Here is a 21,892-nt window from a genome sequence, read left to right on the forward strand (position 1 = left end):
GTCAAACTGCGCATAATATTAAAACAATTATGACCAGTGTGAAATGGTTGAACAGTGACGATGAATAGTTATTTAACATAGTTAGCATGCCAATCATAAACAGCTTAAACAAGCGACAGATCAAGAAATTGTGTGCAGCTGGTTTGCACAAACTACTGTAAACAAATGTAGGCCGAATCAAATTATGTAGGCTACCTACCGGTACTCTGACCATCTAACTGACACTGCTCTGGCAGAACCCTCCATGGGCAGAACACACGACCCACGTGAACACGCACTAGAGTGCGTTGAAGGCACGCAACAACTTAGAATCAAGATGGCGCCCCAAATAACATCAGTTTTCTTTTTACTTTCATTGTCGTATTTGACCAAAGGAGCTCTTACACAATTCAATTCGGTAAGAGATTCGTAAAATATCGTAGCACTGTTATGTTAGCGTGAGTGTGTTACTCTGAAGTCTCATTCGCATTAACGTTAGCTCGACGGTAGCCAGCCAGCGGTAACGTTATTGTTGGAAGATAGCGGTAACGTAACGTTAGCCAGCTAGCGAGCAAGATAATGCATGCAGGTCATTGCCATCTACACATCGATTATGTAACGCGTTTAATTACATGTAACATAGAGAATAACACAAATGTATGAGTCAAACAAGTGTCATTTGAGAGTCATGCTGATTTATCAAGGATTTTGTCAGGTAGACAGCTAACGCTTACTTTAGCCATTAATTAGCACAGTCCCTAGCCAATGTCAGCTAGGTTTATAACAAACAACAATTGATGTAAAGAACTTAACGTTGAACATGCTATTGTTTGTCTAACAGGAACATATTTTGCTCAACGTTACAACAGCTGGTGAGCACAATGAAAGTACCCAAAATCTACAAGTAAGTATGACGCGCCATCGCCATATAATCGGTGTCGTCGCAATCTTATTGGGATGTACTGTGGCTGTATAAACTTTACACAGTGTATCTAAACTAATCTGAGCTGTTTTCTTTCCAGATTAGTTTGAACTTTACTTTCGTAGCCAACCAGAGTTACATTAACGAAATTCCTGTGGCGTCGGATGTAACTAGGCTACCCTGTCAAGCTTTACTTTGTAAGTAATGTTAACCTCATTTGTCATGTAGCCTACTTGGTCTAACTGCCTTTATGTCGTGGCATAGACAGCTACGGCAATCTTGACATTGTTTCTATTTCTCTATCAGTGGACAGCAACAATAGCCGCACCACGAATGCCTCGGGTCTTTACACGTCCTGTGTAATGCGGGTCCTTGTGGACCAGTTGCATCTGAGGAGTGATGGTGGGGAAGATGTGTTGGTTTTGGTGCTCAATGAGGAAGTCATCGAGTTAGAAGGGAAAGGGGTAAGATTCTACCGAATATACGGTTTATTAATATAGAAATGTGGCATATACCTAACATGCCCTTGGGAAATCACCGCTGAAAGATGGTATCTGAACTGATAATCGTTACACGGACCTACATTGTCTTCCATAATAAAAATAGTGATGTCTGTTGACGAGGAGCAGAAAATAAGTAACTGGAAAGTTCAGCAGCACAGTTGAAGACATATTAAGACTGTTGATAATTGTGTTTACTGATTTTTTTTTAATTTTTTTTTTTTAGATTTAGTTTAATTTTGTTTTGTGCTGCAATGCATCTTCACTGTCATTTTATTCTATGACATTTATGCAGGTTCAACAGCAAGATGTGTGTGAAGTAAAACTAATGGTGAATGAAAATGTTGAGTCCCTGACACAGTTCATCAGCATATACCCAATGTCCAAGAACAAACTCTTCTGGATATCAAGAGAAAATGATATTGTCTTGACTAATCCTCCCATTAATAAGAAAGGTGAGCAGCACACTACTCCTGTCATTCATTGAGAAAGTCAGCTTTCAAGATAGTCATTTCAGCTTAAGCAAGTGTGTGTGAATTTCAGAGACAATGTTTTGATAATATAGCCTTTTGGAGTAATTTCTCAGGCATACCTATTACTAATATTGTACCAGATTAAAAATAAAAGGATTCCACATAGATCTTTACATGCAGAATAAGAATGAACTCTCATCACCCCCCTCTCTCATACCTATAATAGTTAGCAATACCATACTGTTGAAGCATGTGTCTATCTGCTCATGATCACCCCACCCCTCCTCAGTGGAGGACCAGGTCGTGCTGCACACCACTAGCCACTATCCGTTTAAGCACGCCGAGACCACCCAGGAGGAGACCGCCGCCCCGGGCAAGCTCCCCGAGACCCCACTGCGCATGGACCCTGACCTGCTGTATGACAGTGAGGAAAAGGAGGCTATATCCGATTACCTGCTGCCAGAGTCATCTCTCCGGGCGTCCATGTCCTCGTATAATGTAAGCTTTTCAAAGTCGCTTTGGTCAAAAGCATGTGCTGGATACCATAACCATAATATAATACTCACTTCCTCCTTTGCACACATGCAACACTACCTTTGAACATCACTGGTAACAGCATGTTCATATATGAACTGTAAATGTATTGGAATAAATAAATTAAATAAAATGATTTTTAATTATTATTATATTCATAATTAAATATATATTGTATTATATTAATAATTTCCCTCTGGGGATGAATAATCTATATTCAGTTGAAGTGTTTGCCTACTCATTTGTTGTCTTATGAACCCTCTTGCTTCATTCTCATCATGCTTGTCCAATAATGCATTTGCTTTTCATAACCGCATTTCCTCTGCAAATTTGCTGTGCGTAATCATCCTCTGCTGGTTTATTTATGCCCAGTCATCCTTTCTTGTTTCTGCCAAGTCATGCTTTGTGTCTGTTTATGTCCCCAGGCCATGTGTGAGTGGGTGGAGCAACTGCGAGAGCGTCTGCGGCGCTTCTGGGCCGAGTCCCTGCCCGTCTTCTTCCTGGTCATGTGGGTGGTGGTGGTGGGCGTGGTGGGCTCGGCAGTCATCGTGCGTGTCCTGGACCTGATCTTCCCCACCTGCGAGCACCCGTGAGTCCCTCTGTCTGTCTGTCCGTCTTGTTCATCACAGTGTGGTTTTACATTTACATTTAGCAGATACTTTTATTCAAATCGACTTACAGAAGAGAGTAACATTCAAGCTACAGTGCAGAGGAGACCTTAGCTAAAAATTACTACTGCATTGTCAATACTAATACTAGGGATGAGAGTTTTGGTTACACTTTACTTGACAGTATCGACATAAGAGTGACATAACACTGTCATGAACGTGTCATAAACAAGTCAAACGTCTTATGACCCCATCATCATAAGTACTAGTCAAAGGGGAAGAAGAAGGTGGAGGTTTTCCACCTACCACTATTTTCTGGTGCGAAAGGGGAGCAAGGAATATTTAGCAGTCAGGACTCAGGGCTGTGTGTTGTAATGGTCACCTATTTGTTTGATGATGGTAAACGCACACCTTGTGAGGTGCTCACGATGGTAAATAAGACTTGAATTTAGAAGAAGTGTCGTGGCACACTCAGAACTTCAATATGCAGTAATTTTATTTGACCAACGTTTCGGCTTGCGCCTTAATCGGGGTCATTTTCACAAAACGGTGAAACACATAAAGACCATTATGGCTGACGCGTTGTGAGCGAACAAGTACAGAATACCATCACTGTTGATATTGGTTCAGTAGTCAATATTATAATCAAGCTTATGGCTAATGATATTTGTATGAATTTTATTTTCTGTGTGAGGATAAGCCAAACATTCCTGACTTATTTCTTCTTTTGTGCGTGACTTTAGGGGGGTGTTCCATCTGAATCCTGCCACACTGATGCCCGAGGATGAGAAGTGCACCCTGCTAGAGAACATTGAAGTAGAGCTGGAGGAGGAGGAGGGAGAGGGCGAGGGGAATGGAGCCGGAGACCAAGAGAAACAGCAGGCATAGGGACAGCTGTGGATCTGCCCATGGGGCCAAGCGGCATTCGTTCGGGTAAGCCAGCGTTTCCCAATTCTGTTGGCCAACACCACAGCTCTGCATGGTTTGGGGTCTTTTCCAAACCATACTTGGCTGAACTCAAAGAGATTGAGCCAAGGCTAAGTCCATTCTTTCTCTCTCATACACGGCTTGGAGTTCGGCAACAGGATGGGGAAACGCAGAGCTAAGGGAAACCAATGACTTTGTTGTAGCACTTTAAAAAACACATGTATAGATCAACATTTTCCTCATTGATTTTGTTACCAGGAATTGTGGTCCTTTGTTATGACGACTTGGAATGATAATATAACACTCAAAATAACCTATTTAAAACACTTTGTAAATTTTAAGAAGGATGGGATGTATCTAATGATTGTTACCTTTCCGCACCTGCTAAGATCGATGTCGTTTATAGTTACAGCTGATAAATAAGTATTGAATACCGTTCTTTTAGTGAACTAGAGTCGCATCTTAGCCATGAAATGGCTAAATCTGGTTCCCCCACCTTTAACTTGATACAGCGGGGAAAATAAATATTGAACACGTCAACATTTTTTTCAGTAAGTATACTTCCAGTGAGGCTATTTGTATGAGATTTTCACCAGACATTAGTATTAACTTAGGTAATCCACACATATAAAAAATCCAAACATTAATGTTCATAAGTAGAGTTATGAGTAAAAAAGTGGAATGCCACAGGAAAAAAGTATTGAACACGCCTACTGAAATTTGTTAAACCCTTTATTTAATGAGAGCTTCAAGGCATTTCCTCTATGACGAAACTAATCAGTCGCAGTATTCAGGTGTGATTTCGGCCCATTCTTTTAAACAGATAGTCTTTTAATATTGAAGATTCCAGGGGTCCCTCTTGTAAATCCTGATCTTTAGGTAACTTCCAAAACTGTTTAATTGGATTTAAGTCAGGGCCTGAATTTCCTTTCTCTGAAACCAATTGAGAGTTTCCTTTGCTGAATGCTTTGGATCATTGTCCTGCTGGAAGGTCTAGCCATGTCTCATCCTCATTGTTCTGGTGGATGGCAAGATTCTCCCAGAAAAAATGGCTTTATTCATCATTTCTTCAACTGTATGAAGTCTGCCAGTACCATGAGATGAAAAACAGCCCCACACCGTGATGGCTCCACCTCCAAACTTCACTGTTGGTATGGTATTTTTAGGGTGATGCACAGTGCCATTTCTCCTCCAAATATGGTGTGTAGTATGACATCCAAAGAGTTACATTTTGCTCTCACCTGACCAGAATACATTCTCTTAGTATTTCATAGGCTTGTCCAAATGTTGTGTAGCAAACTTTCAATGAGCTTCGACATGTTTTTCTTCAGTAATAGTCATGTGGGGTGAGCCTGCATAGAGGCCATGGCGGTGGAGTGCATTACCTATGATTTTCTCTATAACAATTGAACCTGCTGCCTCCAAGCCTTTCTGGAGTGGTCCTTGGTTCTTAGGCTACACTTCTGACTATTCTTCTGACGTCCTGGTCAGAAATCTTGTGAGGAGATCCTGTGCATGGCCGATTGATGATGCAATGATGTTCCTTCCACTTGCAGATAATGGCTCCAATACTGCTTACTGGATGATTCTGAAGTTTCGAAATGCATCTGTAACCAGTTCCATTGATATGTTTTGCAACAATAATTTTGCAAAGGTCTTGGAAGAGCTCTTTGCTTTTACCCATCATGACATGTTTCTTGTGTGACAACTTGGTAACGAAAAACCTTTTTATAGCTCATCAATGTGTACTAACCCAGCTTACATTAATTTGCACAGATAGGAGGGATAATTACTCTCTAACTATGTATAGATTCCAGCTCGTTCCTTGCCTTTGTGTACTGTTTTTTCTTAGTGTGTTCAATACTTTTTCCCTGTGCCATTCCACTTTTTTACTCATAACTCTACTTAGGGACATTAATATGTGTGGATTACCCAAGTTAATACTAATGTCTGTAGAAAATGTTATGCGAATAGCCTCTCTGGAAGTATACTTACTAAAAAAAATGTTGACGTGTTCAATACTTATTTTCTCCACTGTATATTTGTGTTTTTAACATGCATTGCTGAATTCCCAATTCCTAGGAATTATTCTGTAACAAGATTCATGGTGGTATGAGAAGTAACCGTAATGAGATGTGTGCATGTCTATTTCGAAATCATGAGAAGCATTTTACATGGTGATGCTAGTTATCACCAATTGTCACATTTCTGCTGTAAATAAAACAAAAAAAGGCTTAGTTTAGTTCATAATTTAAAGCTATGAATCATCTTGATTCCAAAACCTTTTGCATTGTGTGAGGTGTAAGGAAATGTGAGGGATTGTTAAATACTTTTTTTTTTTTTTTTTTCAATGCTAAAGCTTAAAAGGGGCTCTTACTCAGACTACTGTTATGTCTGCTGCTTTATTTTTTTTGTTGTCTGTTACGTACTGGATGGGTTTTTTTTTCCTTTAAAAAAAAACAGTGGCTGTACATGTACAAAGAAGTAATTATCGCAGTAGTTGCATCTCGCTGGCGTATGAACCGCAAGCTATCCAATGGAGCACTTACTCACTGCAATCACAGCATCGACCAATGATGTATAGAAGGCTCCAGGTCAAAGACTACACAGCAGAGCGCTCTAGAATCTTTGTTGTAGGTTATGTCTGCTTATTGCATTACTGGTATCAGTGTTGGTTTTAACAATGAACCTAATTATTACCTCCTCCAAGGGAGGGGGGGGTGTTTTCATTACCTCTTCTGTCATTTGCTCTCCTGTCAGTGGACATTACACAAAGATGTTGAGACCGATTTTCACGAAACTTACTTTAACTTTGTGAGAGGGTATTTATTTTTTTTTGTCATGAGTGAACTAATGGCCTTGGCAGAGGTGTGTCTATTCCCTTTTCTATTTTGCAATAGATTTCAGACAGTGAATGGCACTGCTTAATATTGTGCAAAATCCAGCAGTTTATAGCACCTGCTCTTCTGCCCAGTCCCCTTAAGAACGTGCTGGGTAAAGTCATCCCACTCACAACCATAAGCAGACTGATTCATTCGTGCTTCTATGGTGCCTTGTTTACTTTACCCATAAATGTATTTATGTATGCCACGAAAGCATGTTAGCATGTTTTTTGGTGTTCTCCATATAAAAGGTTAATGACACTTCACAACCTTGAACTCTGTACAATAAAATAAATTGCTATTGTTTACCAAAATACGATGACCTGTTCTTATGGTGTCGCTTGTCTGTATCAGCACTTATAAAAAAGAAAACCCTAATGTGTGTTTCCTTCTACAAAGTTTAAATTTATTCAAATTCAGTTTATCATGATTGTCCACATCTTCACAATAATGCTCCGTTATATGATATAAGACAAATGGTGCTTAAAATATCTAGTGCACACAACAGTGAAGACCCATCATCAGGCAGTTGAAGCACTGACTGAGCCCGATATCACTGCATAAAAACCAAAGGTCGTGGACCGCTGGCTGTCAAGTGCTTTGGCAGAACATCCTTGCTGGTTAAGAGCTCCTACGTTAGAGATAACGACTCTTAGCTCTGTGGTCAGTGTCGGACAAAATCAACCAATGAATAATAATGGAATGTGCATAGCTCCCCATTGTCCAAAGAAGAGGTCTCATTGGTCAAGGTAAGGACATTTTTGTCTTATCGTCCCTCAAGTCTCAACAACACTTCATATAGCTTATCACATGATTGGGTCGAAGTGCAATGTGTCCACGTATTCAACATTGACATGGCAGTGCTGCGAATAGTGTTTTCACTCGGTGATCAGCTGCACAAAACATCTGGCCAAAAACAATAATTGAAAAACTACTGGAGAGCAAAATCAGAATACAGACTCTTCAATGCTGGCAATGAGTGCCCATGAGTCCATGAAAGAAATAGCATCACCTTTAGTGTCTTGTCTGTCAATGGAACAGGACTTTCCAGTCTGTATTTTCAACTTCACGTAGTATGTTGGGAGTAGAGTAAATCCCATAACCCTTAGAGACATGTTCACTCTAACCCCTTTAACTTGCGGCTGATCAGTTTTCACAACAAAGGAGCCTCCCTTTCTATTCCACTAGCAGGACCCGAACTCTGCAATCCACTTCTCGTACTTCTCCAGGTCGGACACCGAAACAGACTTGGAGACCTTCCTGAGCGCCGCCTCGAAGTCCTCCATGGTAGTGGGCATGTGCATCTCGTCGCGGGAGATGTTCCTGATCTCCTCGGGCGTCAGGCCTTCGATCCGGCGCCTCATGGCCATCAGTGACGCATCCCTGGTTGCAGAGGGAACACACTTTTTTACAGTTCTGAATCACATTAGTAGTGGGGAACCTGTATACTTACTGCACCGATCCGATATTCAGATCGGATATCAGCCCCGATATTGACAAAATAGCTGGATTGGGGATCGGAAAATTTAGCAGATCCATGGGCCGATCTATTTACTTCAATTTCTTGGACTGAGCCGTGGCATGCACGCACACAGCGCGCAACTAGCCATTTCCTGCCACTACTACTTTTGGTGTTTGTCATTAGGCTACATCATTGTCATTACTAGGCTTCATATTTCTGGTTTACTATTCATGATGTTTTTAACCACCGTGTGCCATAGATTAATTACAATCTTCGTGCATTTTTAGGCAATACATGAAATGCATGATGTGCAATACAAAATACTCAAACCAAATACATTGTCATTTCATCTCTTATCTGTATACACTTTGGCTGGTATCAAGAAATGCAAACTTTCACACTGGCTGTGAAATACTTCTCATTTATTATTTAAAAACGTACAACTCCGTATACCATTTATTCACCACCATTCAAACTCTGTGTGAACTCCCTAGGTCCTCGTGGGGAAACCGGACTGCACCACTATTGGTAAATAGAGGGGTTTAGCGAGTGATTAGTGGTGTAAGCCATTTCAATGTACATCACTAGCATGGGATTTTTATCTGCACAAAGCTGTTTTTTGGTGGGAGAAAAATATTGTATGTATTTGTGTGTTTTATGTTTGCTTCTTAGATTTATTATTTGGTAATAACTGAACTTGAATTTGAATGCTGCTCCAAGTTGCTGCTGGTGCACAATTGTTTATTTTATAATAACAACAATTCATTACATTTATTCTTAAGTGTTATTTTGTTACATTTTGTGTTAGGAAAGAAATGTTTAGTTATGGAAAGTCAAGCCTGATGCCTTTAGTCTCTTCCACATGGTGAGGTATACAGTTTATTTATTCAACAATGGTATCAGTATCGCGTATCGACCGATACACAAAGCTCAGGCATCGGTATCGAGACTGAAAAAGTTAGATCGGTGCATCCCTACTGTAGACCTTGATAAATTATACTGCAGGTGCAGCTATTTCGCAAGAATAAATTCAAAGTAAACGAAAAATGAAAAGCGCAACACCACTTACTTCACGTTAGTTAATCCTTTCCTAGCCATGGCGGGCAATTGGACCGGCGCTTATGTCCGGTTTCCATGGTGCCATTTTTATTGGGGGCAGCCGTGGCCTACTGGTTAGTGCTTCGGACTTGTAACCGGAGGGTTGCCGGTTCGAACCTTGAGCAAGGCACCTAACCCCTCACTGCTCCCCGAGCGCCGCTGTTGTTGCAGGCAGCTCACTGCGCCGGGATTAGTGTGTGCTTCACCTCACTGTGTGCTGAGTGTGTTTCACTAATTCACAGATTGGGATGAATGCAGAGACCAAATTTCCCTCGTGGGATCAAAAGAGTATATATACTTATACTACTTATTTTACAGCTGGGTGGACTGACAATGCAGATGATGCGTCTTGGCACGACATGCAACATCAAGTCATCATCTGGGACTTGAGCCAGTGATCTTACAGCTGCCAGCCTAACCCCTTAGACCACCGAGCGACACGCCAGTCTGCACGCTACCCTTTCTTCACATAGGGCCAGTTTATTCATGAGGGAAAAAAAGAGCCTCACCTGCACACATTAGTGATATCTGCTCCGGAGTAGCCCTCCATCTGCTCGGCGATCTTACTCATGTCCACGTCATTAGCAAGCTCCAGCTCCTTCAGATTGATCTTTAGCAGGTCTACTCTTCCCTTGGCTGAGGGCACACACATAAAAGTGATGTTGCGTAATTACTAACCTAGCAAGTTGATCAAAGCCATGCATGTATGGATGCTCATGCATGGGACTAAGCAACAATGCCATTGGAATTACACAAATGAATCCTCAGTCTTACTGCTGTACAAACTTTGGCACAGCAACTCTGCAAGGACTGGATTAACATTCATCAGCTTTGTTTTCATTTAACTCTTAGTTAATCGTTACTTGTGCTTTATATGTGCTAATGGTCAAAAAACAGTAATACAGTACAAAAATACAGTAATATGTAAATGTTGCACTCATTTCGGAAAGCTACAAAATGCCAAAAGGGGATGTAAATGTTGCATTCACTTCAGAAAGCTACAAAATGCCAAACAGCCAGTGTGCTACATAATTAAATATGGTGGAAAACTCACACACACACACACACACACAAGTGGCGATTTCAAGTGACCATCCAAAATGCCACTATGGGTGCCTGCGTCCCCACCACAATGCGAAAAAAGTTCTACTGCATGTAGTGTACAGACACTACAGTGTAGATCTGTACCTGAGGGCAAAGGGATGTAGATCCTCTTCTCCAAGCGGCGACGAAGAGCTTCATCAATGTCCCACGGGAAGTTAGTTGCAGCCAGCACCATCACCATTTTGGAAGGGTCATATTCCATAGTACCACCAACACCTGCGAAACCAAGGCGTATCGTAATTTCTCACCTTTCTATTAGTGTAAAGCTGCCACCGTGTTCTGTACGTATATGATGATTAAGTCAACTGTGTCTATAAATTAATTCTGTCAAAATGTAACATTAGTACAATAATTGATCTGTCATTTAACGTTTTCTTTTCTCTTCTGTTAAAAGATAAAGATCCTTAAATGATGGCCAAGTATTGGTAGCTTCTGTACCATCCATCTGGACCAGGAGTTCGGCCTTCACCCTCCGGCTGGCTTCATGCTCTTCCGACGTTCCTCTACGGCTGCATATCGAGTCAATCTCATCTATAAATATGGTGGTGGGGGCATAGAACCGAGCCTGTGAGTAGGGGGGAAAAAACACAGGAGTCACTTGGTCAGCTATTTGTCATGGTAGTAGTTGTCATGGATGGTTTCCAGCACTGTATATTGGTCATTAGACAGACAGACAGACAGATACTTTATTGATCCCCAAGGGGAAATTCAAGGGTTGATATACTATATAATAAGGGTTGATTTCATACTTTATTAAACAGTGTCCAAGTGAAGAGACTAAATCCTACAACCATACTGTTATAAAAGCTGACTTGTTCGTAGACAGCTACATCATGTTTGAGCAATATATTCCAGACCAAAGTGCAGAGTCTGACAGCACTAGTAGCACAGGATGAAACTGGAAGTTAGACAGAGAGAGGCTACCCACTTACCATCTCAAACAGCAGGCGCACCAGTTTCTCCGATTCCCCTCTGTACTTGGAGGTGAGGGTGGACGAGGAGACGTTGAAAAAGGTGGTTCTGCATTCAGTGGCCACTGCTTTGGCCAGCAGTGTTTTGCCTGTCCCTGGAGGCCCAACCATCAGCACTCCCTTGGAGAGGAGGGGGGCGGGGGGGTACGGTACATAACAGGACAAAGTATGGTACCATTACCATTACCATACCATGTTGTGCATGCATATACTACTTAGCCATCATTACTGAAAGGGTTTAACAAATGATCAACGTGAGCTGGGTCTGTACCTTCCATGGCCTCCTAATTCCTTTGAAAAATTCAGGCATCCACATGGGCAGGACAACAGCTTCTTTTAAAAGCTTCTTAGCTTCCTCCAAGTCTGCAATATCATCCCTGCAGATACGTTTTAGTGCGTTTTTAATTTACAGTTACATTTTTAAATTCCATGACTTTTCCCTGACAAAATAAAACTGAATTTCCATGACCTACTATATAATGAAGGGTACAATTTATACAGACCAAAGATTTCAGAACAGTCGCGTAGTGTTCAAGAATCTTTTACTTTTTTTAAGAGCGGAAGATTAATAAATTGAATAAACAATAAATTGAATAAACAAAGTTAGACTAATCACAACTACTCAAGCAAGCAGTAAAGCTAATAACCAGATACACAACAATTCTGAATGGAAATATTCATTGAACTAAGTATTAAGTATTAATATATTTTGGCAAGTAAATTTTAAACTGCTACAACAAAATTCCCTGATATTCCATGACTTTGTCCCCAAAAATTTCCCTGACTTTCCATGTCTGGAATAGACTTTCCAAAATTTCATAATATTCCAAAAATTCCATGACCCGTGGGAACCCTGTATATTCTGTTGTGGAGCACTGTACCATTTAACATTGGGGTTTTGAGATATTATGTCTCTTTCCAGAGTGTCCACCAGATCTTTGTCTTCACCTCCCCTGTCAAACTTCTTCACCTCCGTTTCAGAGACGTCCGATTTGTTCTGCGGAGAAAAGAACAGGATGCTTATTGGTTTGTTCTGCAGGGAAAGAAACAGGATGCTTGCTTATTTGTTTGCCTGTCACAGAGCTCTGCTCCCGGTGGCAAAACTGGACAAACAGGTTTGTCACTTTGGATGTTTGCACTGACAAAGTAATATTTGGTCAACACGGGGGCAAAACCCTCTTTTGAGTGAGCGAGGGTGTGTATCAGGAGTCGCCATTGCATCATGGCGTCCATGGATAATTGTATCAAACAGTAAAAGATCGATCTCTAAGGTTGAGAAGTGAAAAAAAATAAACACATAAAATGAAAAACACTTAAACAGTAGCACCATGCAACCCTAAGGCTAGCACCTGTCCTGAAGACCAGCACCTAGTACATGACACAAAGCACTTAAAAGCACCTTGTCGTCTTTGTCTTTGACCTTGGCGTTGTCCTTCTTCTCCTTCCCTTTGGCTGCCTTGGGCCGGTCGCCATTGGCCCCCCTCGGTAGCTGGTGGTGCTGCGCCCGGGGGCCCGCACTCAGGCGCTTGTTGTGCTGCTTGTTGTCCTTGTACGGTGCTGGCGCCCTCCTCACAGGACAGGGGGAGGGCCTTTAGCGGTTAGGGCACGAGGGGGGAAAAAAATAAATAAATAAATAATAAAAAAAAAACAACAAAATTGCTCTTTCAATCATTACAATTGGAAGTTCAACTGGTCTTACAAAATGCCCTTCAAGGTGGTCAAATTATGTAATAAAGTATTGTTAGGGATCAAACCAGATCATTTCCCTCTCAATTGTATCAACTCTACAGAGAACAAAAAAAATCAAACAGCGAGAGAGAGAGAGAGAGAGAGAGAGAGAGAGAGAGAGAGAGAGAGAGAGAGAGAGAGAGAGAGAGAGAGAGAGAGAGAGAGAGAGAGAGAGAACGACAAGGACCACGAGTAGTAATCCTGCTCATATGACTCAGCCTTCAGAGGGCATTTCCGTCAGACAAAAACATTCTCAGACTGAGGGGAGTCCTCTCCTCTGAAGTCGGATTGATGGTCCAAAGGGCATTTAGAATAGAATTCTTAGGCATTTTCAAATATCCTGCACACAAGGCATGTGTGAATACTGTTGTGTTTTCAAGTGTCTCAATATTCAGTAATCAGCAAAGATCAAGCCAAATACAAACTAGGCAAACATTTTCAAGTCATAATACAAACTAGGCAAACTTCTCCCAAGTTATTTTTGAGATGCTTTGTCTGCTTGCATGATCGTTCACCAACCTTCTCTCCACCTGGACTGGCCAGATATCATTATCTTGATTAGCGTTAGTGGGCTTCGGGGGGGCAGTGTCCAGTTGAAAGCTCTCTAAAGTATTCATGATGTCACGCACATGTTTGCTTTCTTCGTTGATTTCTTGCCAAACCTGTACAAAAAAGATCACACAACGTCATACTCATACGGCTATGACTGATGTATTCAAATCGGGATATGTGGAAGAAGGCCAATATCAAGGACATCACCTGTTGCCATTTTTGCTGCAATGCTGTATCCCGAACAGAGAAAAGGTACTTCTTGATTTGCTCGAGGACTCCTTGATAACACACAGCAGCAGAGCTGTAATTTCCCAACAAGGCATACTCCCGTGCAAGCTTAACGTTTTCACTTATCTCGAATAAACTCATTCTGTTAAGGCAGAGAGAGAGAGCAGTTTCTTAGGTTAGTTTGGTTACAGACAACAAACATTAGCATCGAATGAACTTCATTTTAAGTCTGAGTATGCCTGTGCACAGTTCTGTAATTATGTTGAAGTAAGAGTTCAACTTATTTAGTTTACTAACTGGATAATTAGACAACTTTATGGGCTGCACACAAATGATGTAGTCGACGTCATCATACACTGCGTTCATCTAGCTTGTTTTGTTCGACAATCTTAGCTCCCTAGCTAACAAAGTTTTGGGGCTAGCCTGGTTGGAAATTAAAACGGCATTTCAGACAATAACTAACCGCAAAAACACAAACCCCAATAACTTACTTTACTTAGCTGCCTTTCGACCTGTTGCTTGTCACAGCTACACAACGCAATACGCGGAAGCAACCGGGAAAACCATCATGGAATGCTAACGTTAACGTGGAAACCCGAGCAGTAGTTTGTTAACGGAAGTACATTAATTTAATAACTTACTTTTGATTGTATCGCAAAACACTACTAGTTTAAGTCTTTCAGGGCGCATGCAGTTTCATCTAAAATGTTTCCTTCACTAATTTACAAAATAACTGAACTTTTGTCCTCCAGCGTCTACGTCTTGCTGGAACTGCACCCGCTTCTGGAGGTTTGAAGGCAAAGCGGGCGTCACATCCTGTTGGATAACAGTTCGCATCAGAAATAAATGCTCTCCCAGAGGAGAATTCCTCTGAAATTACTTCATTAACGACTTCGACATACCTCAGTAGAAAACATGGTTATTGCCGGATACATTTAGCATTTCCAACAAAATCAAATAAACAAAATCAAATAAACACAGTTCAAAGTGGTAGGCTACACAAAATTGCATTGCTGTCAAAATAATTATGCATAGCTGCCAACTCTCACGCATTGGCCGTGAGACACGCATTTGATTAGTTTCACACACTCACACGCCACACCCACGATTTCTCACGCTGAAGTGTCAACCCGGTCGGTCAGATGCCTGAAAAATGAGTTTAGCCTATAGATCTACCTGTTGAGCCACGGTTATGCTTTCAGAGACGGTGAGAGGGTTCAAGAGCACCCCCTGTCTGTGAAATTTTCTAAATTTTCTCTCATTTGCGATGCTACTTCAAAAGCCATCCCAGGCGCATTCCCCCGGCTTCAGGTAGGCCTATGCTTTGAGTATTTTTCACGCTGAAGTGTCAACGTGGTAGGTCAAATACCTGGCAGATGAGGTTCAACTAAACTAAACCTATACATGATATCACACATCATGTGAACGAGCGGAATCTAAGCTTTCCAATGATATTAGCGCCAAGTTGCTGTGATAAATGGTTCGCGAGAAAATTATCATTGAACCGACGTGCAATTTAGGCTAATCATATTTGCATTTTGCACACAGTGCACACCCATTACTCTCGGTTGTAATATCTCACTAACCCTTCACACAACATGTGGCAAACCTAATATCACAATAAACAGCAAACTGTACCGAATACGAGGATATAAAGCATGCCTCTGTTTTTGAAATTGCAACACATTTCTACATAGCCTCATTGGGGCGAAATTATAATGTATTCTAATGTAAACTATTTGTCAGTAGGCCTACATACATTTTTGTAAATTGCTCAGTAGATTATCCCACTATCATGGTTCTTATATTGTCAGGTTCCAGCCAATCCCACTTACACAGATAAATGAATATATTTATATTGCCATGCTTTCTAGTGACATTAATGTAAAAATATAAAGAAAATCAAATAAGGAGACACAAATATTGATATAAATAACCTGGTAAAATGTACCAGAATTCAGGAAATTGCATCTAGTCCCAAAAAAAAATTCTGGGGGAGGACCCCCATACCCCCCACTGAAATGTCCCACTCACTTTCAGAATGCCTCCATCGCCCATGGTCCTAGCATTAGGCTAGATCCCTTTGATACCAATGTTAATTTAACTCTGGGACCCTGGTCCCTACACCTGAGAACCAATGTACTTTTTTTTTACTGTACGGTATAATGCTGAACGAGCCAAACAAAAATTTCCGCAGCAAAATTTTGGTTGGCCCCACCAAAATCTCACTCCAAGGTTTTTTGAAAAGTTGGCAGCCCTGATTATGGATAGGCTAATAAACTGTGCCTGATATGGATCATCTATCAATCTAGTCTGTTATATATATAATGCTGTTTTTGGTTGTTTGGGGTTGATCTGAGTAAATATATCACTTGTTGAGTAGGCTACTAGGCCTACATGTTTACAAAAAAATGTCTTCTGTTTTGCTCATCACAACAAATATAAAATGCATAAATAAAATGCATTTTTTAATGCACAAACACACCCTATTAAAACCAAACCAAATTTGAAAATACTTTAAATTGAATTTCAGTTTCTCTTGAAATCCCTCAGAATGCTAAAATATTTTTTGAGCTTTTTGAATACTGTGACAGCCTATGTCTAAACCCTAATAAGCCCATGATGTGACCCTGGGGTAGTCACATTGCATTTGTACCTTTGTATCCTATTTTTGCCATAAAAAAGTTAGCAGTAGACCTTATTCCTACTGAATAAATTCCACTCTTGATGACTTTTGGACAGAATCACCAAGAGTCTGGCACAGGCCAGACATTAGCATCTCACTCAGTCTGATCTCAAAATGGCTTCTTTTTAACCAATTATGCTAATCTTAATAATTTTTATGTTAATTGCCCTAATTAGCCTATCCAGGCATGGCTTGTATATAATGGACCTTCACCTCTCTATATTGGCTAATATGAACATATGAAGCTGATGTATGGCCAATCAAGAGTAGCCTGTTAGACATGTCTAAAGTTGAGAGAGGTTTTGTATTTCAACGCCCTTATCTTTATCTGCACTTCCCCCATTTCCCCCTGCCCTGAATAACCTACCCAATTAATCCAAAACTCTGCATCAAGGATCATTACACTCAGATCCACAAGCCATAACACCTCATCCAGCTTGGCTTCACTGGCATACTCTTGCATCAAATCCCATTTAAAATTCTGCTTCTCATCGAAGGCCCCAAACATGTTCCTCCTTACTGACCTCCTGGAGAACAACACCTCTGCTCACTCACTGCAATACTCCTCAGCAGGTCTACTCAGACTACCAAACATGAACTTCAACACCAGAAGGCACATTCTGTGCCTCTATTGAGGCTCTGGAATTCACACTGTCCCATCACATCAGCCTTTGTGGATCCTTTGCGGACTTTCAAAGCCATCTCAAATCTATGTCTTTAGACTAGCATATTCACTGTGGCATGCAGGCTACTTATTACTGCATTAGTACAATATTACTTTTATTGTAATGTTTTATGAATTCTATTGTGCCTGTCGCTATGACATGATATTGCCGATTTCAGTTTTTGGTCCTTGTGTCTGAATAGGCCGCTCGGGATGGTAAATCTGAGGAGTGTTAATTTACCAATTAACCAATTCTGCAGATTTGAGGGAAAATTATTTCAAATTCAATATACTGTCACCAATGCTTAAAGCTTTTGGCATAGTAGCCCTACTTGGCAGGTAAGGGGCTTTAAAAAACTATTTAATACTCTTATCTGACTCCTTAAATTGACCAGATATAACACTAATTCAGAGACAGCTTTCAAATAAAGACTAGATGCTCAAAAGAGCTAGAGGCTGGATATATATATATACTGACATACTGTATCTATGGAGGCTGGAGTGTAATCACCCAAAATTGACCACAAGGGGTCAGTATTGTTCCATTATACGGTTCTGGTTAGTCTTGTAGACCAGTGTTTTTCAACCACTGTGCCGGGGCACACTAGTGTGCCGTGAGAGATCATCAGGTGTGCCGCAGAAAATTACCCAAATGTCACTCACTGGTCCAGAAAAGCAACTGTTGCATCAAAGAATTTATAACCACATGCTCTCATTGATTGTATGATTGCACTATTTGTGCATTGTACAACAGGGGGCCCATATCCAGTATTCACAGAATCATCACATATGCAGTTCATAACAACAATTAAATTAGATATAGTCACCTACAAATGAAACAGGGCGCTTGTTTTATTGAGCAGGTCTTGCATAGAAGCCATAATAAGGCCATATCTGTGTATTATTTGAAATTTTAGGCTATGGTATGTTTATTTTTTCTTCACACAGGATGTTAGTGTGCCGTGGGACATTTTAAGTGTCAAAAGTGTGCCGTGGCACAAAAAAGGTTGAAAAACACTGTTGTAGACTGTGGCTCTAGCTCTTATTAGTCTAGAAGGGAAATTACCATGCTCTGATTAAGCATGAGTCACATAACCTTTCTTAGCTTATCTGATCATAACCAAAAATATATATGTGGGAAATGGGATCAAAGAAGATAGTCGTCATATTTTCTACTACTGAATACACCAGAGCAAAGTGGGTTTTTAAGGCATGACAAAAATGAAATGAAGTCAAGGTCATAAAAGAAAAAAAAATACACCAAAAATCAGTAAATCATAATGATATGATCCAACAACTGTGTGTGTTTTTAGGCTCGCCAATCTCCACATCAGTGTTTCCTTGAGTTAAATTCGAAAATTTGAGTTAATTCGAAACCGCTCACACTGGTTAGATCTTCAGACGGAATGAGATTGACTTTGCAGAGTTTAGGATCCAGGAGCTGCTGAAAGAAAGAACATTGGCATCCAGAGTCACATGGTGCAGCAGAGAGAAAGAACACTCATAAGCTGAAAAATTAATAATGTGTGAGGAGGATGTGAATGATGGTCATAATGATTTCACAAAGTAGGCTTACGTCTAGGAAATCAACCATGTCATGGGACATTCCACTACAAACGTAGGCTACATTTCCTGTCCTGGGATTGTTTCAATGAATGAAATTTGTATAATCCAAACGGACTAGACTGTTATCTAGGAGTTTTGTAAGGATATGTAATTCATTAGGCTCACAGATGTTTTCTTTCCTTATTTTTAGTTTTGTTGTTTTGTTTTGTTTAAAAAACTTTAAATGTAAATTTATGTTGTTCTACTTCACATCAATATACTAAAAAACATGAAATTAAACATAAATTCTAGAAATAAATGGGAATTTACACCTGTCCCTAAGCTTTTGTCATGGCCTGTCTCGTTTACATAAAACACTACATAAAAAATGTGCAGTGCACATTTAAAGTTCAAAGGCTGTGACCTCATTTGACCAATGTAATGTTGAAATTGATCGAGGGTAAGTCCTCTCATTGAATGATTTGATTTTAAACTGTTTTTTTGTTTGTTTGTTTTTTTCCATGCATTTTTTTAGTCAGGGTCAGGCCTTGTCACACTAAAACATATCCTATAAAAGAATGGACATGCAAGCAGTTTTGATTTCACAGGCAGAGAAATGGCCATTAAATTGACTGATGTCAGGCCCCACCAGCCCTAACTGCCATAGGTGTAACGAGGTCTGGCAAATATCCTATTCGTTCCTATTAGTTATTTTTATTCAAGAATAAACATTCTGAGATGGCACAATAGGTGTTCTTTAAAAGATGGCTTCCATATGACCAGTGGCGTCGTTAGACCTGGGCATTCGGGGCTATAGCCCCGGATCCTCTGGGGATACCCCCGGATCTATGGGCCAACAACAACAAAAACTCTAATCGTAAATGAAATAAATAGCCCCGTAAAAGAGACTTATGTGTTTGTGTCCATTGTGTGCATTAACAGGAGCGCAAGAAAATCTGACGTGATCTGGGAAGGTTTAGAATCATTTGTTGCAAAATGTTGCAATTTCAATTCTCCTCTACGCTATTACGCATTGCTGTTTCGTGCTTCTACTAACTAGCCTTAGCTAAATAAGTGTACAGAAGGACAAATGGATATTAGAAGTTTCTTTAGAGAAAAAAAAGGGCAGAGCATGGACAAGAAGTGGAAACTCACAGTGTGTCATCATCTCCCGCAACCCAGGAGGACATTTCGATCAGCTCAGTTTCAATATATCATGATTTACTATTGAATCACATGCGCAGTAAATATGGTAAACCTGACCTCGTTTGAGGGGGCTTCCAAGCAATGCATGTTGGGCTTGATTTTGACAGAATGGAACTTTTTCTTTGGGCAAAGGTTTGTGATAGCCTACACAACCCAAATGCATTGCTTTCAAGGCACCCATAGCCAAGGGCGTAGGTTTGGTCTCAGCTTTGGTGGGGACACATCCCCAACTCCTGTTGTCACAATACCAACATTAGTGTTTCAATACCAATACTAAGTGAAGAATCTCAATTTCGATACTTTTGCGATTTTTTTTAAAACTTGATTTGGTTTGTGTGATTTGTGAGATCATTCACATCAGTGGCAATCATAGAATTTGATTGACCCTCCACACACCCTCATACTGTACATAGAAAGTAATGGTTGTCATCAGTGTTGGGCAAGTTACTTCAAAATCGTATTATGTATTACTCATTACTGTCATTTCAAAATAATTTGTTACGTTATAATATGTATCTGAATTGTAAGGCATTACACTACTATTGTATTACTTTTGAGTTACTTTCACCAAAATATCTAGAAATATGAATTTGGAATTCTAAATGCAGTTTATTATGCTCAATTCAGCTCATTGCACTTCTAATGGAGGGTGAAGTGGTATAACATAATGACTGAGCTAGGCTTAAGGCTAACAACAGTAGAATGCAATAGGCACAGTGATGGCTCATGATGCAATACAAGGAACAATCATAGCCAGAATTTTGTTAAAAGCAGACCAAAGGTCAAAGTCTGGTCAATTGTGATAGAAATGCTGTAACTTTAGGCTTAGGCCTACTCATTAAAATGAACAGAGAGCCCACTACCTGTATATTGCAACCCAAAACTTAGACATGTAAAGATTTCTGAAACATGTAATATGTATTTCAAATACAAAATAGTATTTTGTAATGTTTATTTTATTGGGTTGAAGGAAATGGCTCTGTATTTTGTATCAAAATACTTTATTGGTGTGTATTTTTGTATTTTAAAAATACTGCAAAATACTATGTGAAAAACACTAAAAAAGTTACTACTTGATGAATAATTGGTAATTAGGCAACAATGGTTAATGTTTATCGCAATCAGCTAATGTGAGAACAGCTGTGTTGAATGACATTCACAGCTTTTCAGTGATGGCCTTTGCTTAAGCATCAGCTCTGGTCTGAAGTATAAGTATAAATACTCTTTTGATCCCGTGAGGGAAATTTGGTCTCTGCATTTATCCCAATCTGTGAATTAGTGAAACACACTCAGCACACAGTGAACACACAGTGAGGTACCCACTAATCACGGCGCAGTAAGCTGCCTGCAACAACAGCGGCGCTCAGGGAGCAGTGAGGGGTTAGGTGCCTTGCTCAAGTGCCTACTGATCGGGATTTGAACCGGCAACCCTCCGGTCAAAAGTCCGAAGCGCTAACCAGTAGGCCACGGCTGCCCTGAAGCACTGGTGTGAAGTCGTACGCAAGTAAAGATGAGCAAGGTTACCTGTGCAAGTTCACATAAGGACACCGACAAAGGCAACAATGTCCTTTTGTATCCAAGCCAATTAACAGAAAAAATGTCAGATATCTCAATGAACCACAATGACATCAATAGATGGTAAAGGTGTTGAGTGTGTTTGAATTCCCTTCCTTGTATAGCATCCTTTTCTGCATTGTACAGTGGGGAGAAGTTCACCTTGTTTAATTAAATAACAATTATATTTCCTTATTAGCTGCATAGGCCTACTTGAGGTTGGAGATATTAAGGCAAGTCAAGTTTCTCACATACTGGAAGTTCAAGAT

The 21,892-nt window shown here is 40.3% G+C and overlaps 2 protein-coding genes across 3 annotated transcripts; one reads left to right on the forward strand and one right to left on the reverse strand.

Annotated features, from left to right (window-relative positions):
• Window positions 1–244: 244 nt before the first annotated feature.
• On the forward strand, window positions 245–4,806 carry ginm1 (glycoprotein integral membrane 1). The gene is made up of 8 exons (XM_042096034.1): window positions 245–397; window positions 821–883; window positions 1,002–1,098; window positions 1,208–1,365; window positions 1,697–1,856; window positions 2,164–2,372; window positions 2,834–2,997; window positions 3,760–4,806. Exons 1-8 carry the CDS (start codon window positions 245–247, stop codon window positions 3,902–3,904), a joined length of 1,149 nt encoding a protein of 382 aa, XP_041951968.1. The 3' UTR covers window positions 3,905–4,806.
• Window positions 4,807–7,205: 2,399 nt separating this feature from the next.
• katna1 (katanin p60 (ATPase containing) subunit A 1) lies at window positions 7,206–14,780 on the reverse strand. 2 transcript variants are annotated; one of them, XM_042096023.1, is made up of 11 exons: window positions 14,610–14,780; window positions 13,948–14,110; window positions 13,708–13,850; window positions 12,860–13,049; window positions 12,342–12,457; window positions 11,732–11,837; window positions 11,422–11,580; window positions 10,928–11,054; window positions 10,574–10,705; window positions 9,895–10,021; window positions 7,206–8,208 (listed from the first exon to the last, which is right to left on the reverse strand). In XM_042096023.1, exons 2-11 carry the CDS (start codon window positions 14,107–14,109, stop codon window positions 8,010–8,012), a joined length of 1,461 nt encoding a protein of 486 aa, XP_041951957.1. In that variant the 5' UTR covers window position 14,110; window positions 14,610–14,780; the 3' UTR covers window positions 7,206–8,009. The 2 variants fall into 2 exon arrangements, with proteins under 2 accessions (XP_041951957.1, XP_041951958.1); XM_042096024.1 differs by having other exon boundaries at window positions 14,460–14,780.
• Between the last annotated feature and the right edge of the window lie 7,112 nt (window positions 14,781–21,892).

The sequence above is a fragment of the Alosa sapidissima genome, chromosome 6 (genome assembly GCF_018492685.1).
Source record: "Alosa sapidissima isolate fAloSap1 chromosome 6, fAloSap1.pri, whole genome shotgun sequence".
NCBI classification, from domain to species: Eukaryota; Metazoa; Chordata; class Actinopteri; order Clupeiformes; family Clupeidae; genus Alosa; species Alosa sapidissima.